The 24,331-nt window shown below is 47.6% G+C and overlaps 1 protein-coding gene across 1 annotated transcript in view; it reads left to right on the top strand.

The window, feature by feature from the left end:
- The window catches only part of GRID1 (glutamate ionotropic receptor delta type subunit 1), a 685,893-nt gene that overhangs the window by 653,580 nt on the left and 7,982 nt on the right, over positions 1-24,331 (top strand). The window contains 2 exon segments of the mRNA XM_018042611.1: positions 15,666-15,832; positions 20,132-20,372. Of these exon segments, the coding sequence (XP_017898100.1) occupies positions 15,666-15,832; positions 20,132-20,372 (408 nt within the window).

Here is a 24,331-nt window from a genome sequence, read left to right on the forward strand (position 1 = left end):
AACTGACAAGCAGGAAATAAAATACATAGAAAAAATAAGGGAAACCAGAGAGGCAGAAAGGAGAGTGGAATACCATGAGAACAAAACCCATTTTTATTTCTACTAAATGTACAGTTTCCTTGTGGGAGAATGACGGCAGTGGGATTTTCGTTGTTTAACAGTTGCTCTCTGCAGAACCCCTTCTCTGGGTCTCCGGCAGAGTTCTGAGTGTCTTGATCTTGTAATACAGTTGAGCCTTCCTCACATGATTTAAATCTGTGAAGTGAAAGTGTTAGTTGCTCAGTCATGACCGACTCTTTGCAACCCCCTGGACTGTAGCCCACCAGGTTCCTCTATCCCTGAAATTTTCCAGGCAAGAATACTGGAGTGGGTAGCCATTCTCTTCTCCAGGGGATCTTCTCAACCCAGGGATCGAACCCAGATCTCCCACATTGCAGGAGGATTCTTTACCAGCTGAGCCACAAGGGAAGCCCCTTTAAATCTGTGGCCCAACCCAATTCCAAGGGCACTTAGATGAAATATCCCCCAATCCATGCCAACGTTTAAAATAAGAGGTTTTGAAAGGAAATATTAGATTATACATTTATAATTTGAAAGTATATATCATTTAAATATCACCATTTTTAAAAGGTTAGAATATTTCTAAAAATAAACAGAAAAGAACCAATCAAATATATATTTTTCAACCACCTAAATAAGACTCTAGGAACTCTTGTATTTCTGGGAAGTCTTTTCAAATCTCTGTAAATATTTTGGATAATTATGATGTTAGAGAAAATATATTTTATCCTACACTTTCTAACACTGTTGTAAAACTTTAAAAACCATTTTAGTGGCTGCTCAATATTTCATCAAATATATGTAAAATTAAACATTTCCTTCTTGAGTATTATTTGGGTCTATTACAATTTTTCACAAATTACAAATAACACTATAATGAGCACCTTATTGCCTAATGGTTGTTCAGTTACTATATTTATTTCCTGAAGTCAAATTCGCAGAAGTAGAAACATGGTGTCAAGGAAGGATATAAACATTGAAAGCTCTCGACAAAATATTACTGAGTATTGCCAGAAGCACAGCTTTGAATAAATTACATTCTATCTTGGGGATCAAAAGAATACAGGCTTCAGTGGGTTTTTTTTTCCCCATTAAATCCTTGTGGATTTATCTTTAGTAGGAAAAGTCTTTTTATAAATTGGTATTTTTCTACTTTTCTAAAATCCTTTATTGTGATTTATAAAAATGTCTTTCTTTCTCTTCATATAGGTATATACGTATTTTGACTTTATTTTGCTTTATTGCTCTGGGGACTGAATGGAAAAGAAATCACTTTTTCTTCAACTCACTTTTTCCTTGGCCTACATTAGGCAAAATTCATGAATTTTGGTTCATTCGAGGAAACTGAATAGATGGTTAGATACCTACCTTTGTTTTATTAATCAGAATTGATGTACATAAAAACATGAGTACGCAGTGGTTGCTCTTTAAACATTCGAGTTTTTCATTCGTTCATTCATTACCCTTGCCTGGAGAATCCCTTGGACGGAGGAGCCTGGAAGGCTGCAGTCCATGGGGTCGCTAGGAGTCGGACACGACTGAGCGTCTTCACTTTCACTTTTCACTTCCATGCGTTGGAGAAGGAAATGGCAACCCACTCCAGTGTTCTTGCCTGGAGAATCCCAGGGACGGGCGAGCCTGGTGGGCTGCCGTCTATGGGGTTGCACAGAGTCGGACACGACTGAAGCGACTTAGCAGCAGCAACTCGTTTAGTAGTGCTGAGCTCAGTTAATATGTAAGAGTGTGGTTGATGCTTTCCTCTTTAAACTGAGTTAGCTTTAACAAAGGCTGGTTTAGTATGGTATGTTATTTCAAAAAATGTGTTTCCTTTCTTACTTTACCCAGAGTTTTCCTTCCTTCCTTTGGGGCCTTGCATCAGTGTTTGAACAATCAGAAGGTTAATTTAATAGTAATGACTACCATTAAAGAGGCCTGGGATGGATCAAGGGTGGGAATTGAAGATTTTTCCAGGCATTAAATTAGCTGAACTGGACTTCTAGACAACTTGTTTATTAATTAGGAAACTAGGGCTTAAAGAGGCCAAGAGACCTTCTGAAAATCAAGTTTGAGTCAATATCGAACCCAGGCTTTGTACTTTTCTCACTCTAGCTCCTGTGTGACACGCTGCAAAATATGGAGGCGATGCATGATCGGAATGAAGCCTCAGCTCCTACTTCCACTTACCTAGTGTCTTCATCACAGGAAACCTGAGCGGTTTCTTCCCCTCTCCCCTGCTCTGCACACCCAGGATCCTCCTGCTTGGAAAGTCTTCCCTTTCCTTGTTTTCCAGGCTGACTCTTGGTTATCTCCCTGGCCTCAGCAGGAGCATTTGCTCTTCCTGACCCCCAGTGAAGCTCCTTCTTTCTCAGGGCAGGGTCAGGGGCTCCCCAACACCCTGTGCCTCCCAGAGTCCAGGCGCATCAGACGCCGCCCCATCCTCAGAGCCCTGCTCTGTCGCATGCTGGCTGGACTCTGAGCCTCCATCGCATCAGGCCTGTCTCTTACTCATGTGTTGTCCTAGGGCCTAGTTAGTGGTAGGTGCAGCGGCAACACATGTGGGCATCCAAATGCTTTATCTTTTTAAAAATCAACAAAATAAATAATCAGTAAGTGAAAAATAAGTGACAGTATTTGGAAATACACCCATGGGCATCTTTCTTCAAGAAGAAAGAGCAGGACTGCTGGGATCTAGTTGCAGGGAGAGCAAAAAGGGGTGAGGAAGGGTGGGAGGGCAGGTGTTCAGTCGGTCTCCTGAAGCAGGTTTCCGTACGATTGAGTGAGTTGTCCCCGCATAATGCCCTGCAGCTTAATTTTGTTTGATGATGATTGGTTTGGGATAATACAGTGCAAAGATCGAGGAAAGCCCCCTCTGTGCCTCCTTTATAAAATTACTTTGCTTTGGATTTTGAACATTGCCAAGCAAATCTCGTTATGAAATCTTCAATTACTTTCTTTTGCGATTTTTATAATTTGGTAGGGTAAGCTCTGGAATCAAACCAATATCTGCGCCATCATGCTAACGCTGATTATTTTCAATCCTCATTAGAAGGGTGGGAGGATGTTCACTCCCCCTAAACCTGATTTTATTCTTCAGATTTCCTCTGCCCTGTAATTTGCTTTGTACCCAGGTCTCATACACTTCACCTCAGTGCTAGCTATAAATGTGGGCTGATTCCATTCTATGTGTTCCACTGAATATTATGACTTTGAGTTTTATGACTTAAGTTTTTGTATTTTGAACTGAATTGTTTTGTTTTTTGATTACATTAAAATCCAGAAGCAGTAGCTGGTGAGAACAGTTTTGATTTATTGTGTCAGTCAAATTGTTGGCAGTTTTTGTTTACCTTATCTTTATTTCCATTTTCTTGGTATAATGTTGTTTGTCCAAGAACAAAGAAAGAGAAGAGGGGAGGGAAAATAACATTTATTAAGAAATTACTATGTGTGATATTATGTTCATACACTTTGTTTTCACCATTGAGGGCATCTTGTGATATTTCCATTTTGAAAATAAGAAATGTAAAACTCAGAGTTTAAACAATTTGCCTGAAGATTATTGCACTCTTTCTACCTCCATGTATTTACATATATAATAGAATATTACTCAGCCATGAAAAGAATGAAATATCGCCACTTATAGCAATATGGAGGGACCCAGAGAATATTATGTGCAGTGAAATAAGTCAGAGAGACACAAGTGCTGTATGATATCATTTATGTGCAATGTCTAAAAAGATACAAATGAATATGTGTGCAATACTGAAATAGATTCACAGACATAAACAAACTTGGTCGCCAAAGGGGAGAAAGAGTCGGGGAGGGACAAATTAGGAGTATGGGATTAACAGGTACAAACTACCATCATAAGATAGGTAAGCAACAAGGATTTGCTGTATAGTACAAGGACTATGCCAATTACCCCCGATATCTTGTAATAACCTACGATGGAATATAGTCTTCAAAAACCAAACAAAGGACGAACTCACGATGCTGTACACTCAAAACTCACAACATTGCAAATCAACTATTCTTCAGTTTAAAAAACAAAATAAAAACACAACAAAAAACCTTTTTGGGTATAAGCAGTTGTTTCCACTGTGATGGGAACCTCTGATGGAGTCTCTTTACTCTCTGACATAGAGATACTTAGATTGGCTTTGAACCTTAAATTTAAAAATTTTAGCGTGTGAGTGTGTGTGTGTATGTGTGTGTGATACACATAAACAGAAGTGGACAAGGAGAGGCAGAGAGAGAGAGAAATGAGAGGTGGATTAACTTAAATCAGGAAGAGTGATAACAGTAAGAGCTCAGAAAAGCATGCCTCCCAAGGCTCAGACAGAGGAAACAGGAGTGGTGAGGAGCCTGGTAAAGGGCACTCTCAGCAGTGAAATTTGGTATTTCTGATATTTGAAGAATCTTCACATGGAAGGAGTCAGGAAGGGAAGCTTTCCCTGCAGCCCCGGTCTCAGACCTCAGTTGGTGATGTGGGGATGTGATGAGCAGGCATTGCTACCCTTTGGAGTGAGTGCTCAGCGTCCCTGGACCATGCAGTTGTCCTCTGTTGGGGGCGTGCCCCTGCAAGCCCCTCTAGTGGTTCATCTTTCTGATTCTTTAACTTTACAAAGCTGTACCTCCTGATAGGCAGAGCTTAGAGCTGGTTCTGTGAGGTAGGGGAGTCCATTTGGATCTTTTCACTCAGGACGTGACCTCTTCTGTGGCTCCTCAAAGTGTGAGAGGCTGTTGTGAGAGCCTTTCTCTCTCTCTCTCCCTCAAGGCTGACATTTTAGCAAAGGCCATAAAGGAATTCTTGGCTACAAATGGGATTAGAGAATGAGACAGCTCTTCAACATAAGCCCCGCAGGGATGGTCTCTGAACCAATTAAAGGATAGTTTTTAATATGAATCGTGATCACATACAATTTCACTGCTTCCCTCCTCGTCCTTTATAGTCTGAGTTGCCAGTTCCCTAAGACCCTTTATGGCTAAAGAAACACCAAGATGTGACTGCAGACAGCATACAGGCTGGCCTCAGGGGCAGCTTCATGAAGTCTCACTGGCACTTTGTCTCGGTGGAGTCAAGTGCTCAGTTAAGACCACATAGCATCCAGGGAAGAGCGTGGGGTCTGAGTTAACGAGAACTGGGTTTGTGCCAGAGATGAGATCTTGGCTAAGTTAACTTACTCCTGAGCAAAGTTATCTCATCTGAAAAAACCAGGAATAATAATACTGGGTCTTCCCAGATTTATTGTGAAGTCCAGAGGTGATGTGAATGGATGAGTACAATGCCTTGTGGAGTGAATTTTAACATAGTAGTTTTCCAGGGGTGTTCTTTGGGCCTTTAGCATCAGCCTCATCCAGGAACATGTAGAAATGAAATTCATGGTCCCTGCTTTAGACCTAATGAATCAGAAGCTGGAGAAAGGATGTTGAGGGGAGGCTAATCATCTATATTTGCACATGCCTTTGAGGGGATCCTCAGGCCCTCTCAAGTCTGAGAACATATGCTTGAATGAACAGTACTTACTGGCATGATTGTTGTTTTAATAATATCAGTATTTGACTTATTCTTGAATCTTAGGAAGTGACTCTTAGCCAGAATCCAAGGCGACCACTGATACTCTCCATGAAATCAGCCTCTGAAGGACGCTGCAGGAAAAGGAAGGGTGGAGGGCAGACTGGGAGGGGCAGACAGCACATAGCCAGTGCAGCCTGCGTCAAGTACCCAGGCTTCTCAGATTCTAGGAGTCATGCCTTCAGATTCTGCATTTACCACTTTACACATGTTTATTGAGCACCAGCTGTATGCCAGACATTGTGCTAGGGCAGTGAAAAGGACACGCATGGCCAAGGGGCTCGCATCCTTCCGTGTGTGTGTGTGTGTGTGTGTGTGTGTGTTCATGCCTCTGTGCACACGGGGAGTATTTCAAGGCCTGGTCTCGGGGCTTCTTCATGGGATGTTTGACCTCAGGGATGCCTGTTCTCTGCGCTGCGTGGGTTCATGCATTCTTGGGTTGCTTCCCTTTCCTCCATGGGCCTTTCTTATTCTGTATTCTTGTCTCTTCCTAATCTGTTCAATATCTAAGCAAACCAAATTACTTTCTTTACATAATTCTTAATCTTTCCCATGGAATAACTCAGATTGTTGTTTACCATGGTGTTGGGACAATTTAAAGTTTTGACAAACCACTGAAAATCGATGTGTCCCTTTGGCCTGCTGAGAAGGTTGTTTACGACCCCAGTTTTGCTGATGGTGTACAACTTCAGACTTCTGAAGAAGGAGCTATTGATTCTTCCAAATTAGGGCTTTTCTTTTTTCCTTGGTACCAAACCAGCTTCTCCTCCCTGGGAGATGTGAGAAACCTTCTCCCACTGAGACAGTACTTGGTTCACTAAGATTCTTTCTGCCTAGAGTGCTTAAGGCCCTAAATGGGAAAACAGCTATAAAGCTTCCATAAGGTCAGGTGCTGAATGTGGACATCATTAGCAAAGTTTGTCCAGAATCTGGCAATCTGATAGGAGCCAGCTGCTCAGGGAGGTCTAGATGCCTCTCTGGGGCTCCTGATGTTGAGCTTTTGATGTGGATAAGGGAAGGCCACTTGTGGCCAAGGAGACCTGGGATGATGCTGTGCCAGAGGGGCTGGATCTATAGTCTTGGGAAGTCTTCTCTGAGTCTTGATTTCCTTGAGAAATGGGCACAGTTTGTACTATGGAAGTTTATCCTGAACTATTTTGGAAGAGAATGGATGGGAACGCATCAAGTAGAATGATTTTCTGGAAGAAGATTAAAGGAAAGTGTGACTTTCCTTTAATGTTTGCTTTTAGTGATCTTGGTCTCAACCCCGTGTGATTCCCTTTTCCATTTTGGGCCCTTGCTCAAGACCCTGCTGCTGCTGCTGCTAAGTCGCTTCAGTCGTGTCCAGCTCTGTGCAACCCCATGGACTGCAGCCTACCAGGCTCCTCCGTCCATGGGATTTTTCAGGCAAGAGTGAGCCATAATATTCTTTTCCTTCGTAAACCTACTCTCAAGAGAAGATCAGAAATTCATTTCACTGAGGTTTCTATCATTGGATCCCAATTTTAGCACACATCAGGGTCATCTGGAGAGATTATTAAGACAGATTGGTGGTCCCCACTCCTAGGGTCTTTTATTCGGTGGGTCTGGAATAGAGTCTGGGAATTTACATTTCTCTGGTGATGCTGAAGCTCTTGGTCTAGGGAACACTCTCTGAGACTTGGAGGATGTTAAAGCTGGAGAAGATCTTAAGGACTGTCTGGATTCATTTTCCAGTTTTACAAAATGATAGTGAGTGAGTAAGATTGTGACCCCATCTTACAGGTTTTCTGATTTGCCAGGATGGTGACTGAGGACAATTTCAAATGTTATTTTTTCCGAGGCAACTGCATTTAATGAGAATCCAAACTTTAAGTTGTAAGGTGATGATTTTCGTGATCACAAGGATAGTGTCTTATTGTTCAAGTTCCTTTGCCTCAGACACTTTCTGTGCTGTCTCTTTGTGTGAGAAGGTGGGGATTGCTACTCCTGTCTCCTGGACGAGGTGACTCAGGCAAAGAGGGTTCAGGCGCCTGGCCAAGGACACTAGAAAAAAGGCCTGCTCTGCTCCTCTCCAGACCCTTGCTCTCACCCACGTACCATGCAACACTTTCTATGAAAAGGAGTTGAAGATTCTGTAAAGGAAGTTGAGGAATCTAAGAGAAGGTAATGTTAGGGTGAGAGCATTGATGGCCTGAGAAAGGACTTGGCGTTCTCTCCACCTCTAGCTCTGCTCCTGACTCTTCTGTGTCACTCTAGAACACAGGAGTGCAAGAAGCGGGAAGGCAATCATTGGCAGAAATCATTTTGCAGACCTCCTGCCTAGCCATCAGAAGCTGTTCTCTGCTGTGATTGCCCTGGGGTGGCTCTGCCATCTTGGTCCTCTCACCCAGGTAAGGGGCAGCCTCACTCGACTGACCACCAAGACAAAACCTCAGGGCCCAGGCCTGTGCTCGTGGCCACACACACATTCACACGCAAGACGTCTCCCCACCAGGTGCTCTTGCTGCCCCTTGGGTCATGTTATCTCATTGTCAGCTCCATCCTGTTCACTCTGGTCTGAAGCCAAGAGCTGAATTGACTTTGTACCGTGTGGACGCTTTAGGAAAGCAGTCGTGGCATGAATCGTGGGAGAACCCAGCTGCCGTCTCCTCCCGCCCCACCCCTCCTCTCCACTGGGCCTGCCCTCCTTTGCCTGTTGGTTCTGCTCCAGGGCTGGTCCAGGAGAAGGGTCATTATCTTTCTCTCCTTGGGTAGCAGGTTTCCTTGCAGCCTCCTGAGGAGGCATGGGAACACTTCCTAGGGTCCCGCTGAGTGTCTGCCTTACCTTTTCACATCATTTTGGAGGCCTCTTCCTTCTGTGCTGAGAGACCATCGAGATGTCTCCAGCTGAAGGTCTCCTTTCTCTAAACTCCATTTGGTCTCTAGGTGCTGAACTCTCTATCTGAGTTCAGCTCTCTGCTGCTTCCCTAGGGTCTGTGGTGCTCACGTGCACACTCGTGTGTGCACACAAACTTCCACACATGCATATGTTCATGCCCAGACATCCTCACGGGCACACACACACCCCCCACACACACCCCACACAGAGCATGCTGCTGACTTAGCCAAGGTGGAGGAATGATTGGCAGGAGGGGTGGAGGTGGGAGGAAAGATGTGTTAATGACAGTTGATGGACTGATCGTCAATCTCGAGCTGGGGCTGCCAGAGGAGAAGGAGGAGCTTGTGTTGGTTCCTCTCTGTGTGCCAGGCACAGTGCTCTGTCTCCTGTAATTTCATCCTCAGAATAGTCCTCTAGGAAGTGATTATTAGCCCCAGGTCTATAGGTTCACCAGGCTTCCCATGTGGCTCAGATGGTAGAATCTACCTGCAGTGCAAGAAACCTGGGTTCGATCCCTGGGTCAGGAAGATCCCCTGGAGGAGGGCTTGGCAATCCAGTCCAGTATTCTTGCCTGGAAAACGCCATGGACAGGAAAGCCTGGTGGGCTTCAGTCCATGTTGTTGCATAGAGCTGGACATGACTGAACAGCTAACACACACACACTGTAGGTTCACCAAAGAGCCGGGATGTGCCTTCATCCAGATCCTGCTCTTTTCACTGCCCTGTGCTCTATGATGGAGGCCGGATCACTAAAATGACCCTCTTTAGCAGCTGGAACCACAAAAGAAATGTTCACTGGGCTGCAGAAAGCATCAGGCACCGGAGACTAAAAGAAACCAGCAGAAGTCACCCATGACTGCATGACCCAAAGACAGTGTTTGATACTTGGTTTTGATTCTCCATAAAGATGAAGGTGAAAGAGGAGAGTGAAAAAAACTGAGGTTCAGAGATGTTAAGCATCTTTTTGGCACTCACACAGCCAGCAAAAATGGAGTTGGTGTTCGTATCCATACGGTTGGAGTCCAGAACCCAAGTTGGTTCTTCTTCCCCATGGGTAGTTGTTCCTCCTAGCAGGGTATGTTCTTTTAAAACAGCATAGTAACGGTAACATAATATTCCATCATCTAACACATCATTTACCTAGCTGATTCTCAATTGTTGAGCATTTAAATTGTTTCCAATTCTTGCTAGTTTAAACAGTGCCCTGAGACTCTTTGTACAAACATCTTTTCTGAAACTAATTCCTTCGAGTGAATCCCTAGGGGTACATTTGCTACATATGCACATTTTAAAAGCATTTGACTCTCCCCACCGCATTGCCGGTCCAGAAATATGCAGCCGTATTCCCACGAGCAGACTGTAAAATTGTGCTTTTCTCCGTAGATGGTCTAGATTTTACTGTTGCCCCTTGTGATTTGGCCTAGTGCATAATAATGGATCACTGTAGCCAGGATTCAGGCTCCCTGTGGCAATGTGTTGTCATTTTGTGAACATGACCGTAGGAGCTAAAATTTGGGATGCCGAGCTCTGCTTTGTGAGGGTCAAGGGTGTCACTGGACAGTTACTGCCCATGAGTCTGCATAAGCTTTCCAAGGCGGTGCTTTGTGAGGGTCAAGGGTGTCACTGGACAGTTACTGCCCATGAGTCTGCATAAGCTTTCCAAGGCGTCCCTCACACCCTAACACCCGCATCCGCGGATGGCACAGGCTCCTGTGTCCTACCTCACAGCTGTCAGCCATGCCACGAACCACCTCTAAAGCTGGAGGAAGACAGTTCCTGGGGCCAAAGAAACCCATGCTCTGCTCTCTGCCCTGCTTGGATGTGTAAATGGAGGACTAGCGAAACTGCTATGGTACCTGGTCCTCTGAGCACTTCCCAGGGGAATGCTGCTGGTGATAGAACCCACAGGAATGGCAATGACAGCCTTTCTCCTGGCTCTACTACTCACTATCTGGATTCATTTGGGACAAGTCGTTTCATTTTCCTGAGTCTCAGTTTCCTCATCTGTAAAATGGGTTCATGTTCAGCTCCTCCGAATTATACCATGGAAAAGGAATCAGGTTTCTGACAACCCAGCATCCAGCAGGTACTTCATAGTGACCCTGGACCTGGCAATGCAGATCCCTGATTTCCTTTAGCACTTCTTTTTTGAGAGCATTTGTGTTTGATGTTTGTAGCACCTACATTCTTGTTTGGGGGGGATTATGGGTTTGCTTGTCCCTTTCCAAATGCAGTTAGGATGGAGTAGAAGAGTGTTGTGAAGTTCTTGCCTCCAAGGCTGTTGTCTCGGAAAGTTTGTGCCCCAAGTGAGTTCTGTAAAGGGCCGAATCAGTGGTGCAATGAAGGGCGATGTGGTCTCATTTTATTTCCAGTGTGCAGCCTTGGAGATGAGTCAGCCAATATCCCAGCTCACTTGTGGCTCTGTATATGGTGCCCAACCTTCCTCCAGCAAAATAGGCTGATCATGCTCCTGCAAATGTAGGGAGGATGCTCTACGCACTGGGGTCAGATGGCCCCATGGTCTGGGTCCCCGTTCATTTGTAGCAGTGCACCAGTGTGTGGGTGGAGGAAGCGGCTTCAGGGATGCTCTTGGATCCTCTTTGCTAAGATGCTTCCCGAGAGACAAACTAGGGGCGGTCTGTGTACCTGCTGCTGTCCTGGCATCCTGGGAATGAATGCCCAGATGCCCTTGACTTTCTCCAGTGTCAAAGCTGTTCTCTCCTCTTTTCCCTGAGTCCTCACATCTGTTCTTGTGTGTGTGAGCCAAATGCCTTTTCTTTTTCTTGTAGGGAAAGAAAAAGACTGAAATGAAGCCAAATGTTTAGATGCAGGCCAGGAACATAAGGGAGACTTGCCCAAGTGTTTGGGTCATGCCAGGGAGCCGGTGGCCGAGAAGCTGGAGAGCTCTGGCAGACCCTTGTGTCCTGTGGACAGGCAAAGGCGCCTCTGGGAACACACAGGACAATGGAGACAGAATCGGGTACCTGTGTAGTGTGTGATAGCATAGACTGTGTCACAAGGTTAAAGAAAATATTTTCGTCAACTTGTCCTAAGAATCATCACTAATCCCACTCCATTATGTACCATTCCTGTCCATCTTTTGGCAAATTACCTTTCACATGCATGCAAAACAGTCAGTGATTAGAAATGAGGAATACACTTAATATTGTACATAAGCCAGCCAGAGGTCATCTGACTCATTAAAGATATGACATCTGGTATTTGTTTCTATTTGGTTTTAATGCAAAATACAAATCTGTGGTACCACTTTCCCAAGCTTTATAAGATGAATGTCAATAATCTATTTGTAAAGCGCTTACTGCCTATTGAGCCAACTCCAGGTGACAGAGAAGCACAGGGAAGTCGGGTGTTCTGCAGTCCGTAGGGTCACAAAGAGTTGGACACGACTTAGCAACTGAACAACAACATTGCCTAGTCCTCCTAATCTCAGATAACATTCCTGTTAATTCCCCAGAGCCCCCTGGGAAGTAGGGGAAGGACAGGGCCTGGAGACACAGGAAAGGATGAGTTCGTATGAACGGGAAGTGACAAAAGAGCCACCCTGTAGAAGTATTGCTCCGTGTAACCAGGGGACTCCCAGGCTCCTGCAGGAGGGTGTCTGGTTCGCCCTTTTCTTTCTCTGTGAGAAACAGCCGATGGCACACAGTTGAGAAGAGACTAGATTCCTGCCAGTACTCTTTCTGCCTCCCCAAGAGACTGGAGGGAATTCCTCAACAGAAAGAAGTAGCTAATATAAATAGGAAATGACAACTGTCCCACAGTGTGAGAGGTCTCTGGCATGGAGTTGAGGAGGAGGAGGGTGCAGGGTGGAGGGGGAGTGGCAGAAATGCCTTCGCAGTGGTAGTGGCAGTGAGATAAGGGGCTGAGCTGCAGAGGAGGGACCATGAGTCGCGTGAGTAGAGATGCTCAGACTTAAAGCAGAAGATGAGCCTGAGATAGGAGGGGAGAGAAAGCGAGGTAACTCTTGGATCTCTCAGAGGCAGATTTTTGTTATATTTGATGAACCCCACATATGGAGGGGCTAGAAATTTTGGATAAGCAGCACAGAGTAAAAAGATAGATACATAACTGCTAAGGGCTACCTGGAAAACTGATTCTGATCCTAAAGGACGAGTCTTAGGGAGGTTATGGGGCGTTCATTCTGCATGGAGCAAGAAGAGGATTTATATACAGGGGATATAGCTGTGATGGATGGCATGTTTTGAGCTTCTTATAGCTGGTGTTCAAAGTGATCTTGAGAGTATGGTCCTACCTAAGAAGCCTTCTGTCTCATACAGGGGCTGTGACACACCAGGAAGCTTGGGGAGCTGTCAGCAAGGTCCGGGAATTTGTCCTGGAAACTGATGGACTTGGGAAGCTCAGGGAAGGTTTTGGTGGTGCATTTTACACAGCATGAGACTGGGGCTAGGAAAGGAGGCCCCAGGAAGCTCTGGGATGCTGAGGAAGGGATGTTGGAGATGAAGAGTATTTTATAAGGATAAAGCCCCATTACAACTGTAGCATCTGAGTTGGCCCACATATAAGATGTGGCACCTAAGGCTCTCCAGGTCCTCCCTCTTCTGGTGTCATCCTATAGGTTAGGAACTAGCCACATGCTTCTCGAAGAAGTTATATGGTAATAAATGTAGACCTTGTTTCCAAACAGGGAGAGTGAGTGTCTGTGGTCATTCAGAAACTCAAGAAAGAGGACTTCTATTTTCTTGCCCTGACTACCTTCCCGGTTAGCAGGGCTCTGTAGCTGAGACATTGTGAGCACCCCTCCCATATGCTTTCTGCATTGTCAGCTTAGGCAGCAGGACTATAGATGCAGCTTCCTTCAGGCATCTGTGCTCACCTGTCTCTTAGAACAAACTGGAACCACAGATGCACGTGGCTTGACGGATCCAAGTGGCCCATTAAAATGGCCGTAACAGGCACTTGTCAGAGTCAGTTTCCACTTGAGCTGGGCCAGCTTATTTCTTTCTCCTTTCTGGGACATCACTTGAAACACGGGATCGAGATTGATCTTGATTCTTCCTTCAGCAGGACGTGCCCTTCTGAAATCGTGCAAATTGCAAGGTCCGATCGTCACACTGAATTGTGAGCGTGGGTTATGAAATTCTCCAGAGTTGGGTGGAAGCCAAGTATTAGGTCATAAGTCAACATTTTGTTGAGAAACTCGGTTACTAAGAGGTGGAAAATGTATATCTTTTCATGAGAAAACGTGTTTGCCAGCAGGAAAAAAATTTCAAAGACTGTTATCTTCCCATATGGAAGGAGAGAGATGAGTGTAATTTTGCAACCTGGGTCAACGCCCTTTAGGGACTCCTGAAATTGACTTGGCCAAGGAAAGAGGCTCTGAGGTAATATTTGGATTGTTCCCTGAGGTGAACATCAGTGGGTGGCCTGGTGTGTGCCATTTCTTACAAGGTCGTCAGGCACAATTGTGTGAATGGCTATTCCTGGCAAAGGGAGGCCACCACATTCTGTCCACAAATCCTTCAGATGGAAAATTCCTGAGGAGAAAATAAGCCGTCATCCCTGGTGGCTCAACTGATAAAGAATCCGCTTGCCAATGCAGGAGATTTAAGAGATGTGGGTTCAATCCCTGGGTCAGGAAGATCCCCTGGAGAAGGAAATGGCAACGCACTCCAGTATTCTTGCTTGGAGAATTCCATGCACACAGAAGCCTGATGGGCTACAGTCCGTGAGGTCACAGAGAGTCAGGCACAACTGGGCACGCATGCCCCATGGTCCATGGGCACTTAGGGTCCCCAAAGAAGCAAAATTCTGACAGACTCCATCTAAGCAGCTATGGCATTCTCTGGAAAATCTCAGTGGACATGAATACTCAATTGAACAAAAGCAGAGAAGTGGAATAGTACCCCTGACAGTGTCATGAGGCTTGTGGCTTCCCAGCTCGACCTGCAATGTTTCAGCCCCATCACCACCCCAGGCTGGGATCTTCTAGCATCTAGTATGAGCTAGAGTAGGAAAGAAGAGGGCACACGTCTGTCCACTAGAGAATTAAACCAGGCTCTTTCCTTCACTAAGAACCCGATGCTCTGTTTTAAGCTGGCCAAGTGACAATGTCTAGCTTGTGTTTTCTTCCACAAAGCAAACAGCTCGCATTCCTTATGAGTGCCTAAACTCCAGGCCAAGTCAGGATTATGGCTCAGGAGGTGGCGCTAGTGGTGAAGAACCAACCTGCCAGTTCAGGAGACGTAAGAGACAAGGGTTCGATCCCTCGGTCAGGAAGATCCCCTGGAGAAGGGCATGGCAACCCACTCAGTATTCTTGCCTGGAGAATCCCAGGGACAGAGGAACCTGGCAGGTTACAGTCCATAGGGTCACAAAGCATTGGCACGACTAAAGCAACTTAACACACTTGCAGAGAATTTAACGTCTGCTGTGGATGAGTGCGATGGAAAAGGACCTGAGCTGTGGCCGAAGGCAAGTTCCTGATGGAATAATCTGCCATTGTTGTGTGGATATAGAGATACTGACACCAGAAATCTGTTCTTGTGTGTGAATGCGAACCGACAGGGGTGTGTGTGTGTGTGTGTGTGTGTGTGTGTGTGTGTGTGCGCGCGCGTGCGCGCACTCTTGTGGCACCATAACAATCAAGACCCGATCCTTAATGGATTCTTCCCCAGGCAGAGCAAGTCTGTGACTTAGATACCAAGTTGCAGCTACTCAGGGACACTGATCCTAGGGCTGTCTCCCTTGTTGACCTAAAGCAGGGATCAGTCAAGTTCTAAGTGGAAATTAAATAAATACTATTGTGCAGCCCTCTAAATCGCTGATCAAGAAATTTCGGTTCCCTGGGGTCAGACTTTGTGCAGTCTCCAAGGTGAGCTTGCTAATCTGAGAAACAGGTGCATGCCACTGAAACCAGGGGCTAACTTAGAGCCCACATGTAGCTCACCTTACCTACGTCTTTCTGGAGATGTGCAGAGACAGCATCCCATCCTTCTATGTCTAATCACAGTGAGTGGCATCAACCAGGGTGGGCTCTGCAGATCCGAAAATAGGAGAGTTTGCTGTGCCAGCTGACTGGGCAGGAGGACCATTCAGGAGGGGCCCCAAACCCCACCATTGAGGTTTCTCGCTGCTCAAAACTAATACGGGAGGCCAGGCCTGCCTAACCGCAAGGTGATTTTGGTCTTTCAGGCAAAGAAGGGGAACTACGCCTTTCTGTGGGATGTGGCCGTGGTGGAGTATGCAGCTCTGACAGATGACGACTGCTCTGTGACCGTCATCGCCAACAGTGTGAGCAGCAAGGGCTATGGCATCGCCCTGCAGCATGGCAGCCCCTACAGGGATCTCTTCTCGCAGAGGTAGGCATGGTCAGTGAGGAGGTGCCAACCACGCCTGTGCTGGGGTGGGGTTCAAGCTTCGTTCAGGGCATGAGAGCCAACACAAAGTTGGTGATTCATTACGTTTTCTTCAGCGCCGACTGTGCACCAACGCATGCTCCTCCCCATACCGCATCCCCAGGTCATCCTGGGCCAGGTTCCAGAGTAAAAGGAGGAAGTGTATGTTGCCTTCCCATGAAGCTGCATGGTCTTCGTGGGAGCTGAGATGTAAGCAGGCGATGCTGGAACAGGGCAGTCAGTGAGACAGAGAGGATATTCTGGGGGTGGAGGAGGGTAGAGGAGGGCATCTGACCAGACCCAGAAGACCAGGGAGGACGTCCCGGAGGAAGTGGCACCTGAGGCCCGAAGGTTGAATAGGAGTTAGCTGGAGATAGCTAGTAATTTAAAATTAAATGAAAGATTAATTGGATCTGGCAAGGTCCCAATGATAACTTCTTAAGATAAATGTTAAGTGGGGCAGGTTGGTGTAGAGATGTGAACACAAGTGGGGCCAGAGAAGCAAACTGACTCCATATCCACCTGCACAGGGGCTGAGGGAGCGGGCACCACCTGCCGTGGCAGGAGACAGACTGGCCCTCAGTTGCCTGCCTCCTCCCCATCCTGTCCAGATCAGCTTCCTGGTAATTAACACTAGCAATGGTGGGCGCACTGGGGGAAGGTGGGGGACAACGCCGTAGACAGGAGTGTTCTGGACTAAGCAAAGACCCGCAGACCTCGTCCACCTGCAGTGAACGTGCAGATCCAGTTTGCATTGGCCTCTTTACTTCCTCTTTAGATTTTTCTGGTGCAAGTCCGTCCCTTGAGCTTAATCTTCTCTGGGTTCTTGGGCGTGATCAGCTTTCCAGGTGCTTGGTCTGGACACCTAGCCAGCCTCCTTGAGGAAGGCAGTCGCTTGTCATCCACTTCTCGCTCCCCCGTAGGAACTGTCCTTAGTCTTCGACCAGGTTACCTGGTCCCGCCGAGAGGGTGTAGGTGAAGAGCATGGGTCAGCTTGGGGGCCTTTTCCAAGGAGCCGGCCTGCTAACAGGGGCTCTTGTCCCCAGGGTTGTCTAAGCTCACCGCTCACATCCTGGCCGGTGAAGGAGCAGAACAAGAGCTCTGCCTTGATCTACCAAAGTCCAGACTGTGGCCAAAGCATCCAGGTGAAAAGGCCAGGAAGGCACTGGGCTTTAGGGACAGCCCCCAGTTGCCTGGTGAACACATGCTTTCCAGAATTGGAGAGCATCCATTTGGAGGGGCCAGAGTTGCTAAAGACCACTCATTTAACTTCCTGAAGCTCAGAGAGGTAACGTGTGCTGAGGGTGGCTCAGGCAGGTACTGGCAGAGCTGAGAGGAGAAAGCAGGTCCTCAGGCCCCAGTGCTGTGCCCTTGTGCTTCAGATCTCTGAGACTTACTGCGTCCTCCTGCCTCCTGTCGACTGGGCTCTCCCCACCGTGAGCACCTAAGCCTAAAGCCCATCAGGGAAAAGCCGAGGAGGAGGGCCTGCAACCCGTTCATCCAGTGGCTTGTTTGCAAAACTGGGAAAAGGGGTAGAACTAACTAAATTCAATGAGGCTTTGGGGTTTTGTCTAGAACTAAATCAAGTGTATATCCTCTGCCTCCCTTTGCTCCCCGGAGCAGAGAAGGATGACACATGAGAGAAGGAGGAGGAGTGGTTTATCGATTGCTTGGATTAAAGGCTCAAAGGCTTTCCTCCGAGATGTATAAGACAATGGCGTTCTTGAGGTTTACCCAATTTGGTTTTCTGAGAGGGGGTGGTCAGGCCAGCTACCTGTGATCACCTCTCTGAAGCAGATGGTAAGGGGACGTGTGGGACCAGCACCATGGCATCAACACCACCAAGACAGCTAATGTGTCCCAAGAGAGCGCTCACGGAAGTGCAGGGACCCCGCTACAGAAGGCATACAGTCCCCACGCACTCACAGTGCTCAGGGATCCCCTGAAAGTCTACTGAAGAGAACAGTGACACACCAGAGAGGAGAAAGCTTGGTGCTCAACTAGATCATTCAATGGACGTGAACAACAGTGGCTAGTCCAGTTCCTGTGATATTTTAGCAGGAAGTGATTAATTAATTACTCCCTGCTTTCATCAGAAGGCCATGTGCTCTGTGACTGTAAGTAAATGTCCCCAGTGGACTGTGCTGGCCCCTTGAAGTATTGTCCTTCCTGGGCTGGAAACATCCTTCGCTTCCCTCACCTGGGAAGATGGGTTTGTACTTGGGGGAAACACTCAGGACTTCAGGTTTCCAACCTACTGCTGCCAGTAATTCTTTAAGAGGCCCCATTTTATGATTCAGGCAGAATGGTGAGCCTCCCCTCTGCGGGTCATGCCTGAGAGGAGGAAGATGCCAGGTTCGGAAAACAACGAACACTCCATGCCATTGACAGAAAAAGGGTCCTGCGGAAATAGCAGATCCCGGCCTTCTCTGGAATTTCTGTAGCCTTCCTACCCTGAGTCCCAAGAACTAAGATATTTTTTTGAATACCAATGTGTGTTGCCTTGCTTTGGAAGAGGACTGGGTCTTTAGGCTACAGCGTGTGTGTGTGTGTGTGTGTGTGTGTGTGTGTGTGTGTGTGTGTGTGTGTGTGTGACTGGGGTTGAATGCTGTAGCCCTTTTGTGGACCATGGCGTGCAGAGTAGGCATTCAGCAAATGTTTAGCAACTTAATAGCCATTTATAGAGCACCTACTGTGTAGCAGGCTCCACGGCTATCGACTACAGGAAAGCACCTGCAATTATATCTGTCTGGAAAATAGAAGGACTGGCTTCAGGAAGTGGCTATTATCGCTCTGGTTTACTCACAGGCAGGAGTGGAGATTATTATGGTGTGCGTTAGTTTCGCCTTGTTCCAGGAGTCATTCTGTGCCCATGGCTTGTTTTATCTTTCCTCTGTTGCTTACATATTTAAATTTCCCTTTGAATCTGCTTGTTTTTCTGTTAGTCTTTGTTTTCCTATACATTGCCTTACATTCTTCTTGGAATAATATTGGGCATAAAAATGCATACAGTTATAAAGAGCAGGAAGAAGGAAAGCGTCAGCAGAGTGAAGCTGCCTGCCTGACACCTCAGTTAGTGAGTGGAGGAGCAGGAAGCCAGCCCTACGGCCCCTCTCTGGCCAGGCTCGCATGCCCTAGGCCGGAACTGACTCTTGGAAAGGAGAGCAGGCTGACTGCGTTTAGCAGCCTGGAGTTCTGGAAAGAGCATTGCCCCCTGGGTCAGTGTGATCCAGCTCTGAACAGCAGCTTTACCCCTTGCTAATTGCAACTAGGGGCAGGTTATCTAGATTCTGAGCCTCAGGTCTTCCATCTGTAAACCTGGAAACTGATTTGCAGGCTGTTGTGAGGATTAAAACAATATAAAATGATCAGTCCCTACGATGTTCTCAATAAAAGGCGTCTCATGTCAGTATTGGAGGAAAAGGGCTGTGGGTCAACATGGCACCAGAGTTCACTTTTCTATGCCTTCGTTTTCTTCTCTGTAATAATGGGAACGTGGAAGTAGCCTTCTCAGAGGGTTGGCATGAGAATTAAACAGTTTGTCAAGCACTTAGATTTCCTGGCACTAGGTATGCGAAACTCATGTGAACTGTTGGCTCCTTGCCGAGGTCTCGCCACACCCCCCGGTTCAGGCCATCCTCCCACTGCACCCTATCTTCACACCTCTGCTTGAATTTTGTTGTATTGATCACAGCTTCTGTCTCTACATTGATTCATCTAATTGTTTCAGTGTCCAAGTAGATGTGTCTAGACTGTGCTCTCAGCAGCGTTGAATGTTGTACTTGGCACAAACCAGATGCTCCTCAAATCAAGATACATGAATGGTTTGTTGGATTCTAGTAGGAGAGACTTAGGATGTAGTGAATTGACTTTTGAAAGAGAGCCTTTTAGTAGGTCCACAGTCTGAGGGTTTGCATCATCCATTTCCGTAATTACCTGATTTTATCCTCAGAGTTTGCCCCAGGCTCCCACATGAAGGATCCTTACATGGTTTGCTATTGGACTCTGTCCTTGGGCAGTGGGACAGGGTGGGAGAGGACATGAGAACTCTGAGGAGAATGACAAAATCTGCTAAGTGCTTTGAGAAAGGTGCTTTGACAGCAGAGTGGAGAATGAATTGGAAAGTGAAAAGCGGAGACAGAGAGCCACTCTGATGGTTCAGCGTTGTCTGTGGAGGGGCCGGCACGGTGGGGAAGGGACCAGGGCCCCAAGCTTGTGTGGATGAGGCCAGCGCTGTGGCTCACATGGGGGTGTATCTTGCAGGATCCTGGAGCTTCAGGACACCGGAGACCTGGATGTGCTCAAGCAGAAGTGGTGGCCACACACGGGCCGCTGCGACCTCACCAGCCACGCCAGTGCCCAGGCGGATGGCAAGTCCCTCAAGCTGCACAGCTTCGCTGGAGTCTTCTGCATCTTGGCCATCGGCCTCCTCCTCGCCTGCCTGGTGGCTGCCCTGGAGTTGTGGTGGAACAGCAACCGGTGCCACCAGGAGACCCCCAAAGAGGTCCGTTTCCTGGGCCCTGCTTCTCCCTTCTGCAGCCTAGAGGCAGGAAAGGCCCCCTGGGCAACTTGGCGGGTGGTTCTCTTCCAGATAGTATTTGCCCAAACCACCTGTCTGTGCACAGCAGTGTTTTATACTGGGGAATGGTGACATTGTTTTATTTTGTACTGCAAGCCGAAGAACAAATGAAGGGGGTGTTTTCATGCTTGAACAAAATGCCGAGGCAGCAGGCATGGCCACTAAAGTCGTGTATCTATCTGTAGAGCGGGTACAGCATGAGCAGCGCCAGAGAGCCCTTCCCCACCCTGCCCCGCCCATGTGCCTCCACCCTGACCTGGAGAGACCAGCTGTAGGGTAAGAGAGGAAACTGCATTCCTTCCTGGTTCTCCTTGTTCACCCAGGGCCACGAGCCCTGCTCTCCCAGCATGTCGAAGGGGGATCGGCTCCCGTCCCCTCATCATCCCTTCCTCCTCTCTTCCTCCTTGCAGGGCCCAGCCTTGCCTCTGTCCCTCCAGGGACACCCAGCACAGGGACCACTGTGGCTTTGTTCTGATTCCAGCTTCTGGGCACATTTCCTTCCCTGTGTGTGCCAGCCACAGCTGATTCTGCCCTCCACACTTCCTTCTTTTGGGGTTTTGCTGGTTTTCAAGCTCAATATTTTGGGGGTATGGGGTGGCGGGGCTGGGGAGGGTGGAGTATAAAGTCCTCATGGAAGTTCTCTTGGAACCAGTGCCCCTAAGGGAGGGTGGCAAGGTGCATCATTTGGTAATGATGCTCTCCTGGCTGAAACTATACCCAGGCACTGCAGCACAGGCCCAGCCACTCCAGCGTAGCACTCTCATTACCTGATACATACATCTCAGCTACTTCTTGAATCACAGCTTTGCTTGTAAATGATGTTGACGCAGGCAGGTGTAAATTTCAAGCAAGGAGCAATGAAGTAACCAGCATGACGTTCAAAGAGGCAGCGTCACCATAGACACCATCTCTGCATCCTAGAAAGGCTGACTGGCCATGCCCCCCTACATCAGTCTGTAACAGAGTCCCTGGCACGGCTGGGAGTGAGGGCAGACCCACCATTCACAGCAGGCAGGGAGCTCTTCGCTGTCATACCTTGATTTTCCTGGAAAGAGCTTGCTGTTTGATTCAGCACGTCTGAAATGTTCTGAGGACATCCATCTTTCTCTCACATCACCTGTAAACCTCCATGTAAGGAATGTAAGGCTAGAGTTTCCCACAAACTCAGGGTTCTCCTGTCACTCCTAGGCCATGAGAGAAGGAAGGAAATATTTGAGGAAAGCCCACTGAAAAGAACAGTGAATGATTCTGTCCTGAGCTTCTGTTGCTACTGGAAAATTTTCAGTGACGTTTTTAGCGAATGTCCCTTTGGTTAGGGGAGGACAGGTTTTCCAGTTGCTTGAGCAGTGCGCTGTCACGGCGGCACCGTGCTAGGATGTTGCAGGCAGTGTGGAGCCCAGAAGACACAGGCCCACTCCTCCAGAATGTCCCTTGTGAGGCAGGTACTGTGCGAGGCAATTTTGTCTGCTTCCAGTCATGCCTCTTCGCATCCCCTGGTTCAGTATCTAGTGCCAGATCCAGCCTGGACAACCCAGATGAACTGCCACTGTGAGAGAGAGATGACGGGGGGCGGAGTGGGAGGCAGGTGGGGGGTTACTTGAGAGACATAGAAGGCAGAGGCAAAAGGACAGGAAGGCCAGGGACAGCATGAGATGAGCTAGCTGAGAGGAACAGCTCCTGTCTTGCCTGAAAAGTATCCCGTCTTCTGTTTGGCTTCTACACAAGCCCAGGATCTCAGACCCCACGAGGATGCAGTGCTTAGAAAGTGTGAAACTTTCTGCCCAGAGATGCCAGCCTGCTCCAGATAGGAAAGAGAGTCGATGCAGACGCAGGTTGAATAAAACACAGCTGCCTTTCCTCCAGCCCACTTGGGTGTTACATGGTAAAAGGAGGGAATGTTCCAGTTTTCCCCTGTTATTATGAGTTTCTGGTTTTCAAATGAAATCTCTGCCTTCCTCTCTCCTTCTTCCTTTAATAAGTATGCCTATAAGGACACAGTCTCTGTCCTTAGGGGGCTTACCTCTGTGTGGGCAGATGTGGCAGAGGTCAGCCAAGTGGTTTCCATTGTCCATTGATCAGCGCCATCCTGGGATGAACTACAGGTTCCATCCAGGGCTCAGGGGCACCCAGCCCAGATGGGACATGGTAGGGTTACAGAGGGTAGTGATGCTGGTTAGTGAAGAGTTCCTGGGACTTGGGGTTGTTAGAATTGAGTTAGATGAAGGATCGGTACTGATCCTCAAGCTGAAGAGGAGATGTTGCCTTTGGAGTAGGGTGGCCAGCATGGGGTAGGCAGAGTCATCCCACCTCCCAGAGCTCTGGGGCATCAGCAAGGAAATTAGAGCAGAGGAGGCTGGAGTGCAAAGCAGAGACTTGGTCTAAAGGACTAAATGCCAGGCGAAAGGCTTTATAGCTCATCACAGGGAATAGGACCCAGGAAAGGGGTTGAAACAACTGATTTTAGAGGCATATACTTAAAACCTTTGACAAATAATGATGGTATTTAATCCAGAACTACTTTGTGTTACTGGTTGCCTATATTTTATGGAGCAGCGTTTGCAATTAGGTGAGAGTGTCTGCTTGAGCTTAGAATGCTTCATTTTGGGCCATTGACCATATTTCTTAAAAGCCAGAAACCTGTCTTTGGGTGGAGTCCTAGCCGTATTTATCAGCTTATGCCACGACGTCTTCAGAGTTTAGACAGCTACTTGGAGAAGAGTAGTAATGTACGTTCAGCCTCTTAATATTCATGTGGATTTGAGGTCATATTTTTTTCTAAGGAATCAGACGATTATGTAGTTATCCAGTGCAGGTGAGTGCACCCCGCTCCGCAGTTGCAATAAAGAGCCACCCTGTAAATTTATGGGGGAAGTGGAGCCATTGCTCTGAGAATAAAATATTCATGAAATAAAGATGAGAACTGCACAAATGAGAGATGACATGAGAAGTGGGGGAATGAATCGTCTGTCACTGGGCTGGGAGCTTGGAATTCTTGTTGCTTCTGGCTGTGTCTGCTCTCCCCCAGGCCCTGCTTCCACTGCAGACAGGGGCTGACAGAGGCAGGGCAGGGGGCAGGCAGTAAGGGTGGAGCAGCAGTCAGGCTCCTCTATCCTGGCCAGCGGGCTGGCTTTCATCTGCAGACTCCCACAATGCGCTCCTGCTCTCCGGGGGAGATTCGCTGCTGGGGACGTTCCCCTCGAATGAACGCCTCTCCCCACCTCCATCCTCGAATGCTTCTTCAGCTGCATGTGGAGACTTCCTCCAGCATCTTTGCCTTCTTCCTTTATGCCAACCTCACAGGGTTGCTCTGAGGTTCAACGAGGGATGATGTGTAAATTTCCGTAATCAGCATCTGACCCATAGGAACGTGCGTGGTGGATGGTGCCCAAGTGGTTGCTCCCTCTCAAGGACCCTGTGATAGGCAGAAAGGGCTGTGAGGAAGAGGAGTCACATCTTAGGGTACCTGCTCTATGCCAGGAAAAGCACATGTTTCATTTTGTTGGATTAAAACATGACATACTTATTTCAGAGTATCCGTAGGTCAGGAACCCAAGGGCAGTTTAGCTGGGTCTTCTGTCTCAAGGTGTCTCACTTGATGTGATCAAGTTGTTGAGCAGGGCTGGGGTCTCTTCGGAAGGCTCTACTGGGGACAGATCCACTTCCAAACTCACTCACATGGTGTGGACAGGATTCAGTTCCTTGTGGGCCACTGGGCTGAAGGCTTCCTGTCCTCACTGGATGTTGGCCAGGGGTCATCAGCAGATTTGCACATGGGCCTCCCCATAGGACAGCTCACGACCTGGCGGCCTGCCATCCCTGTTGTTGCGTCTCAGATGGGGAGAGGTTAAGAAGCCTGCCCAAACCGGACTTGGGATCTGCCTCTG

The sequence above is a fragment of the Capra hircus genome, chromosome 28 (assembly GCF_001704415.2).
Source record: "Capra hircus breed San Clemente chromosome 28, ASM170441v1, whole genome shotgun sequence".
NCBI lineage: Eukaryota > Metazoa > Chordata > Mammalia > Artiodactyla > Bovidae > Capra > Capra hircus.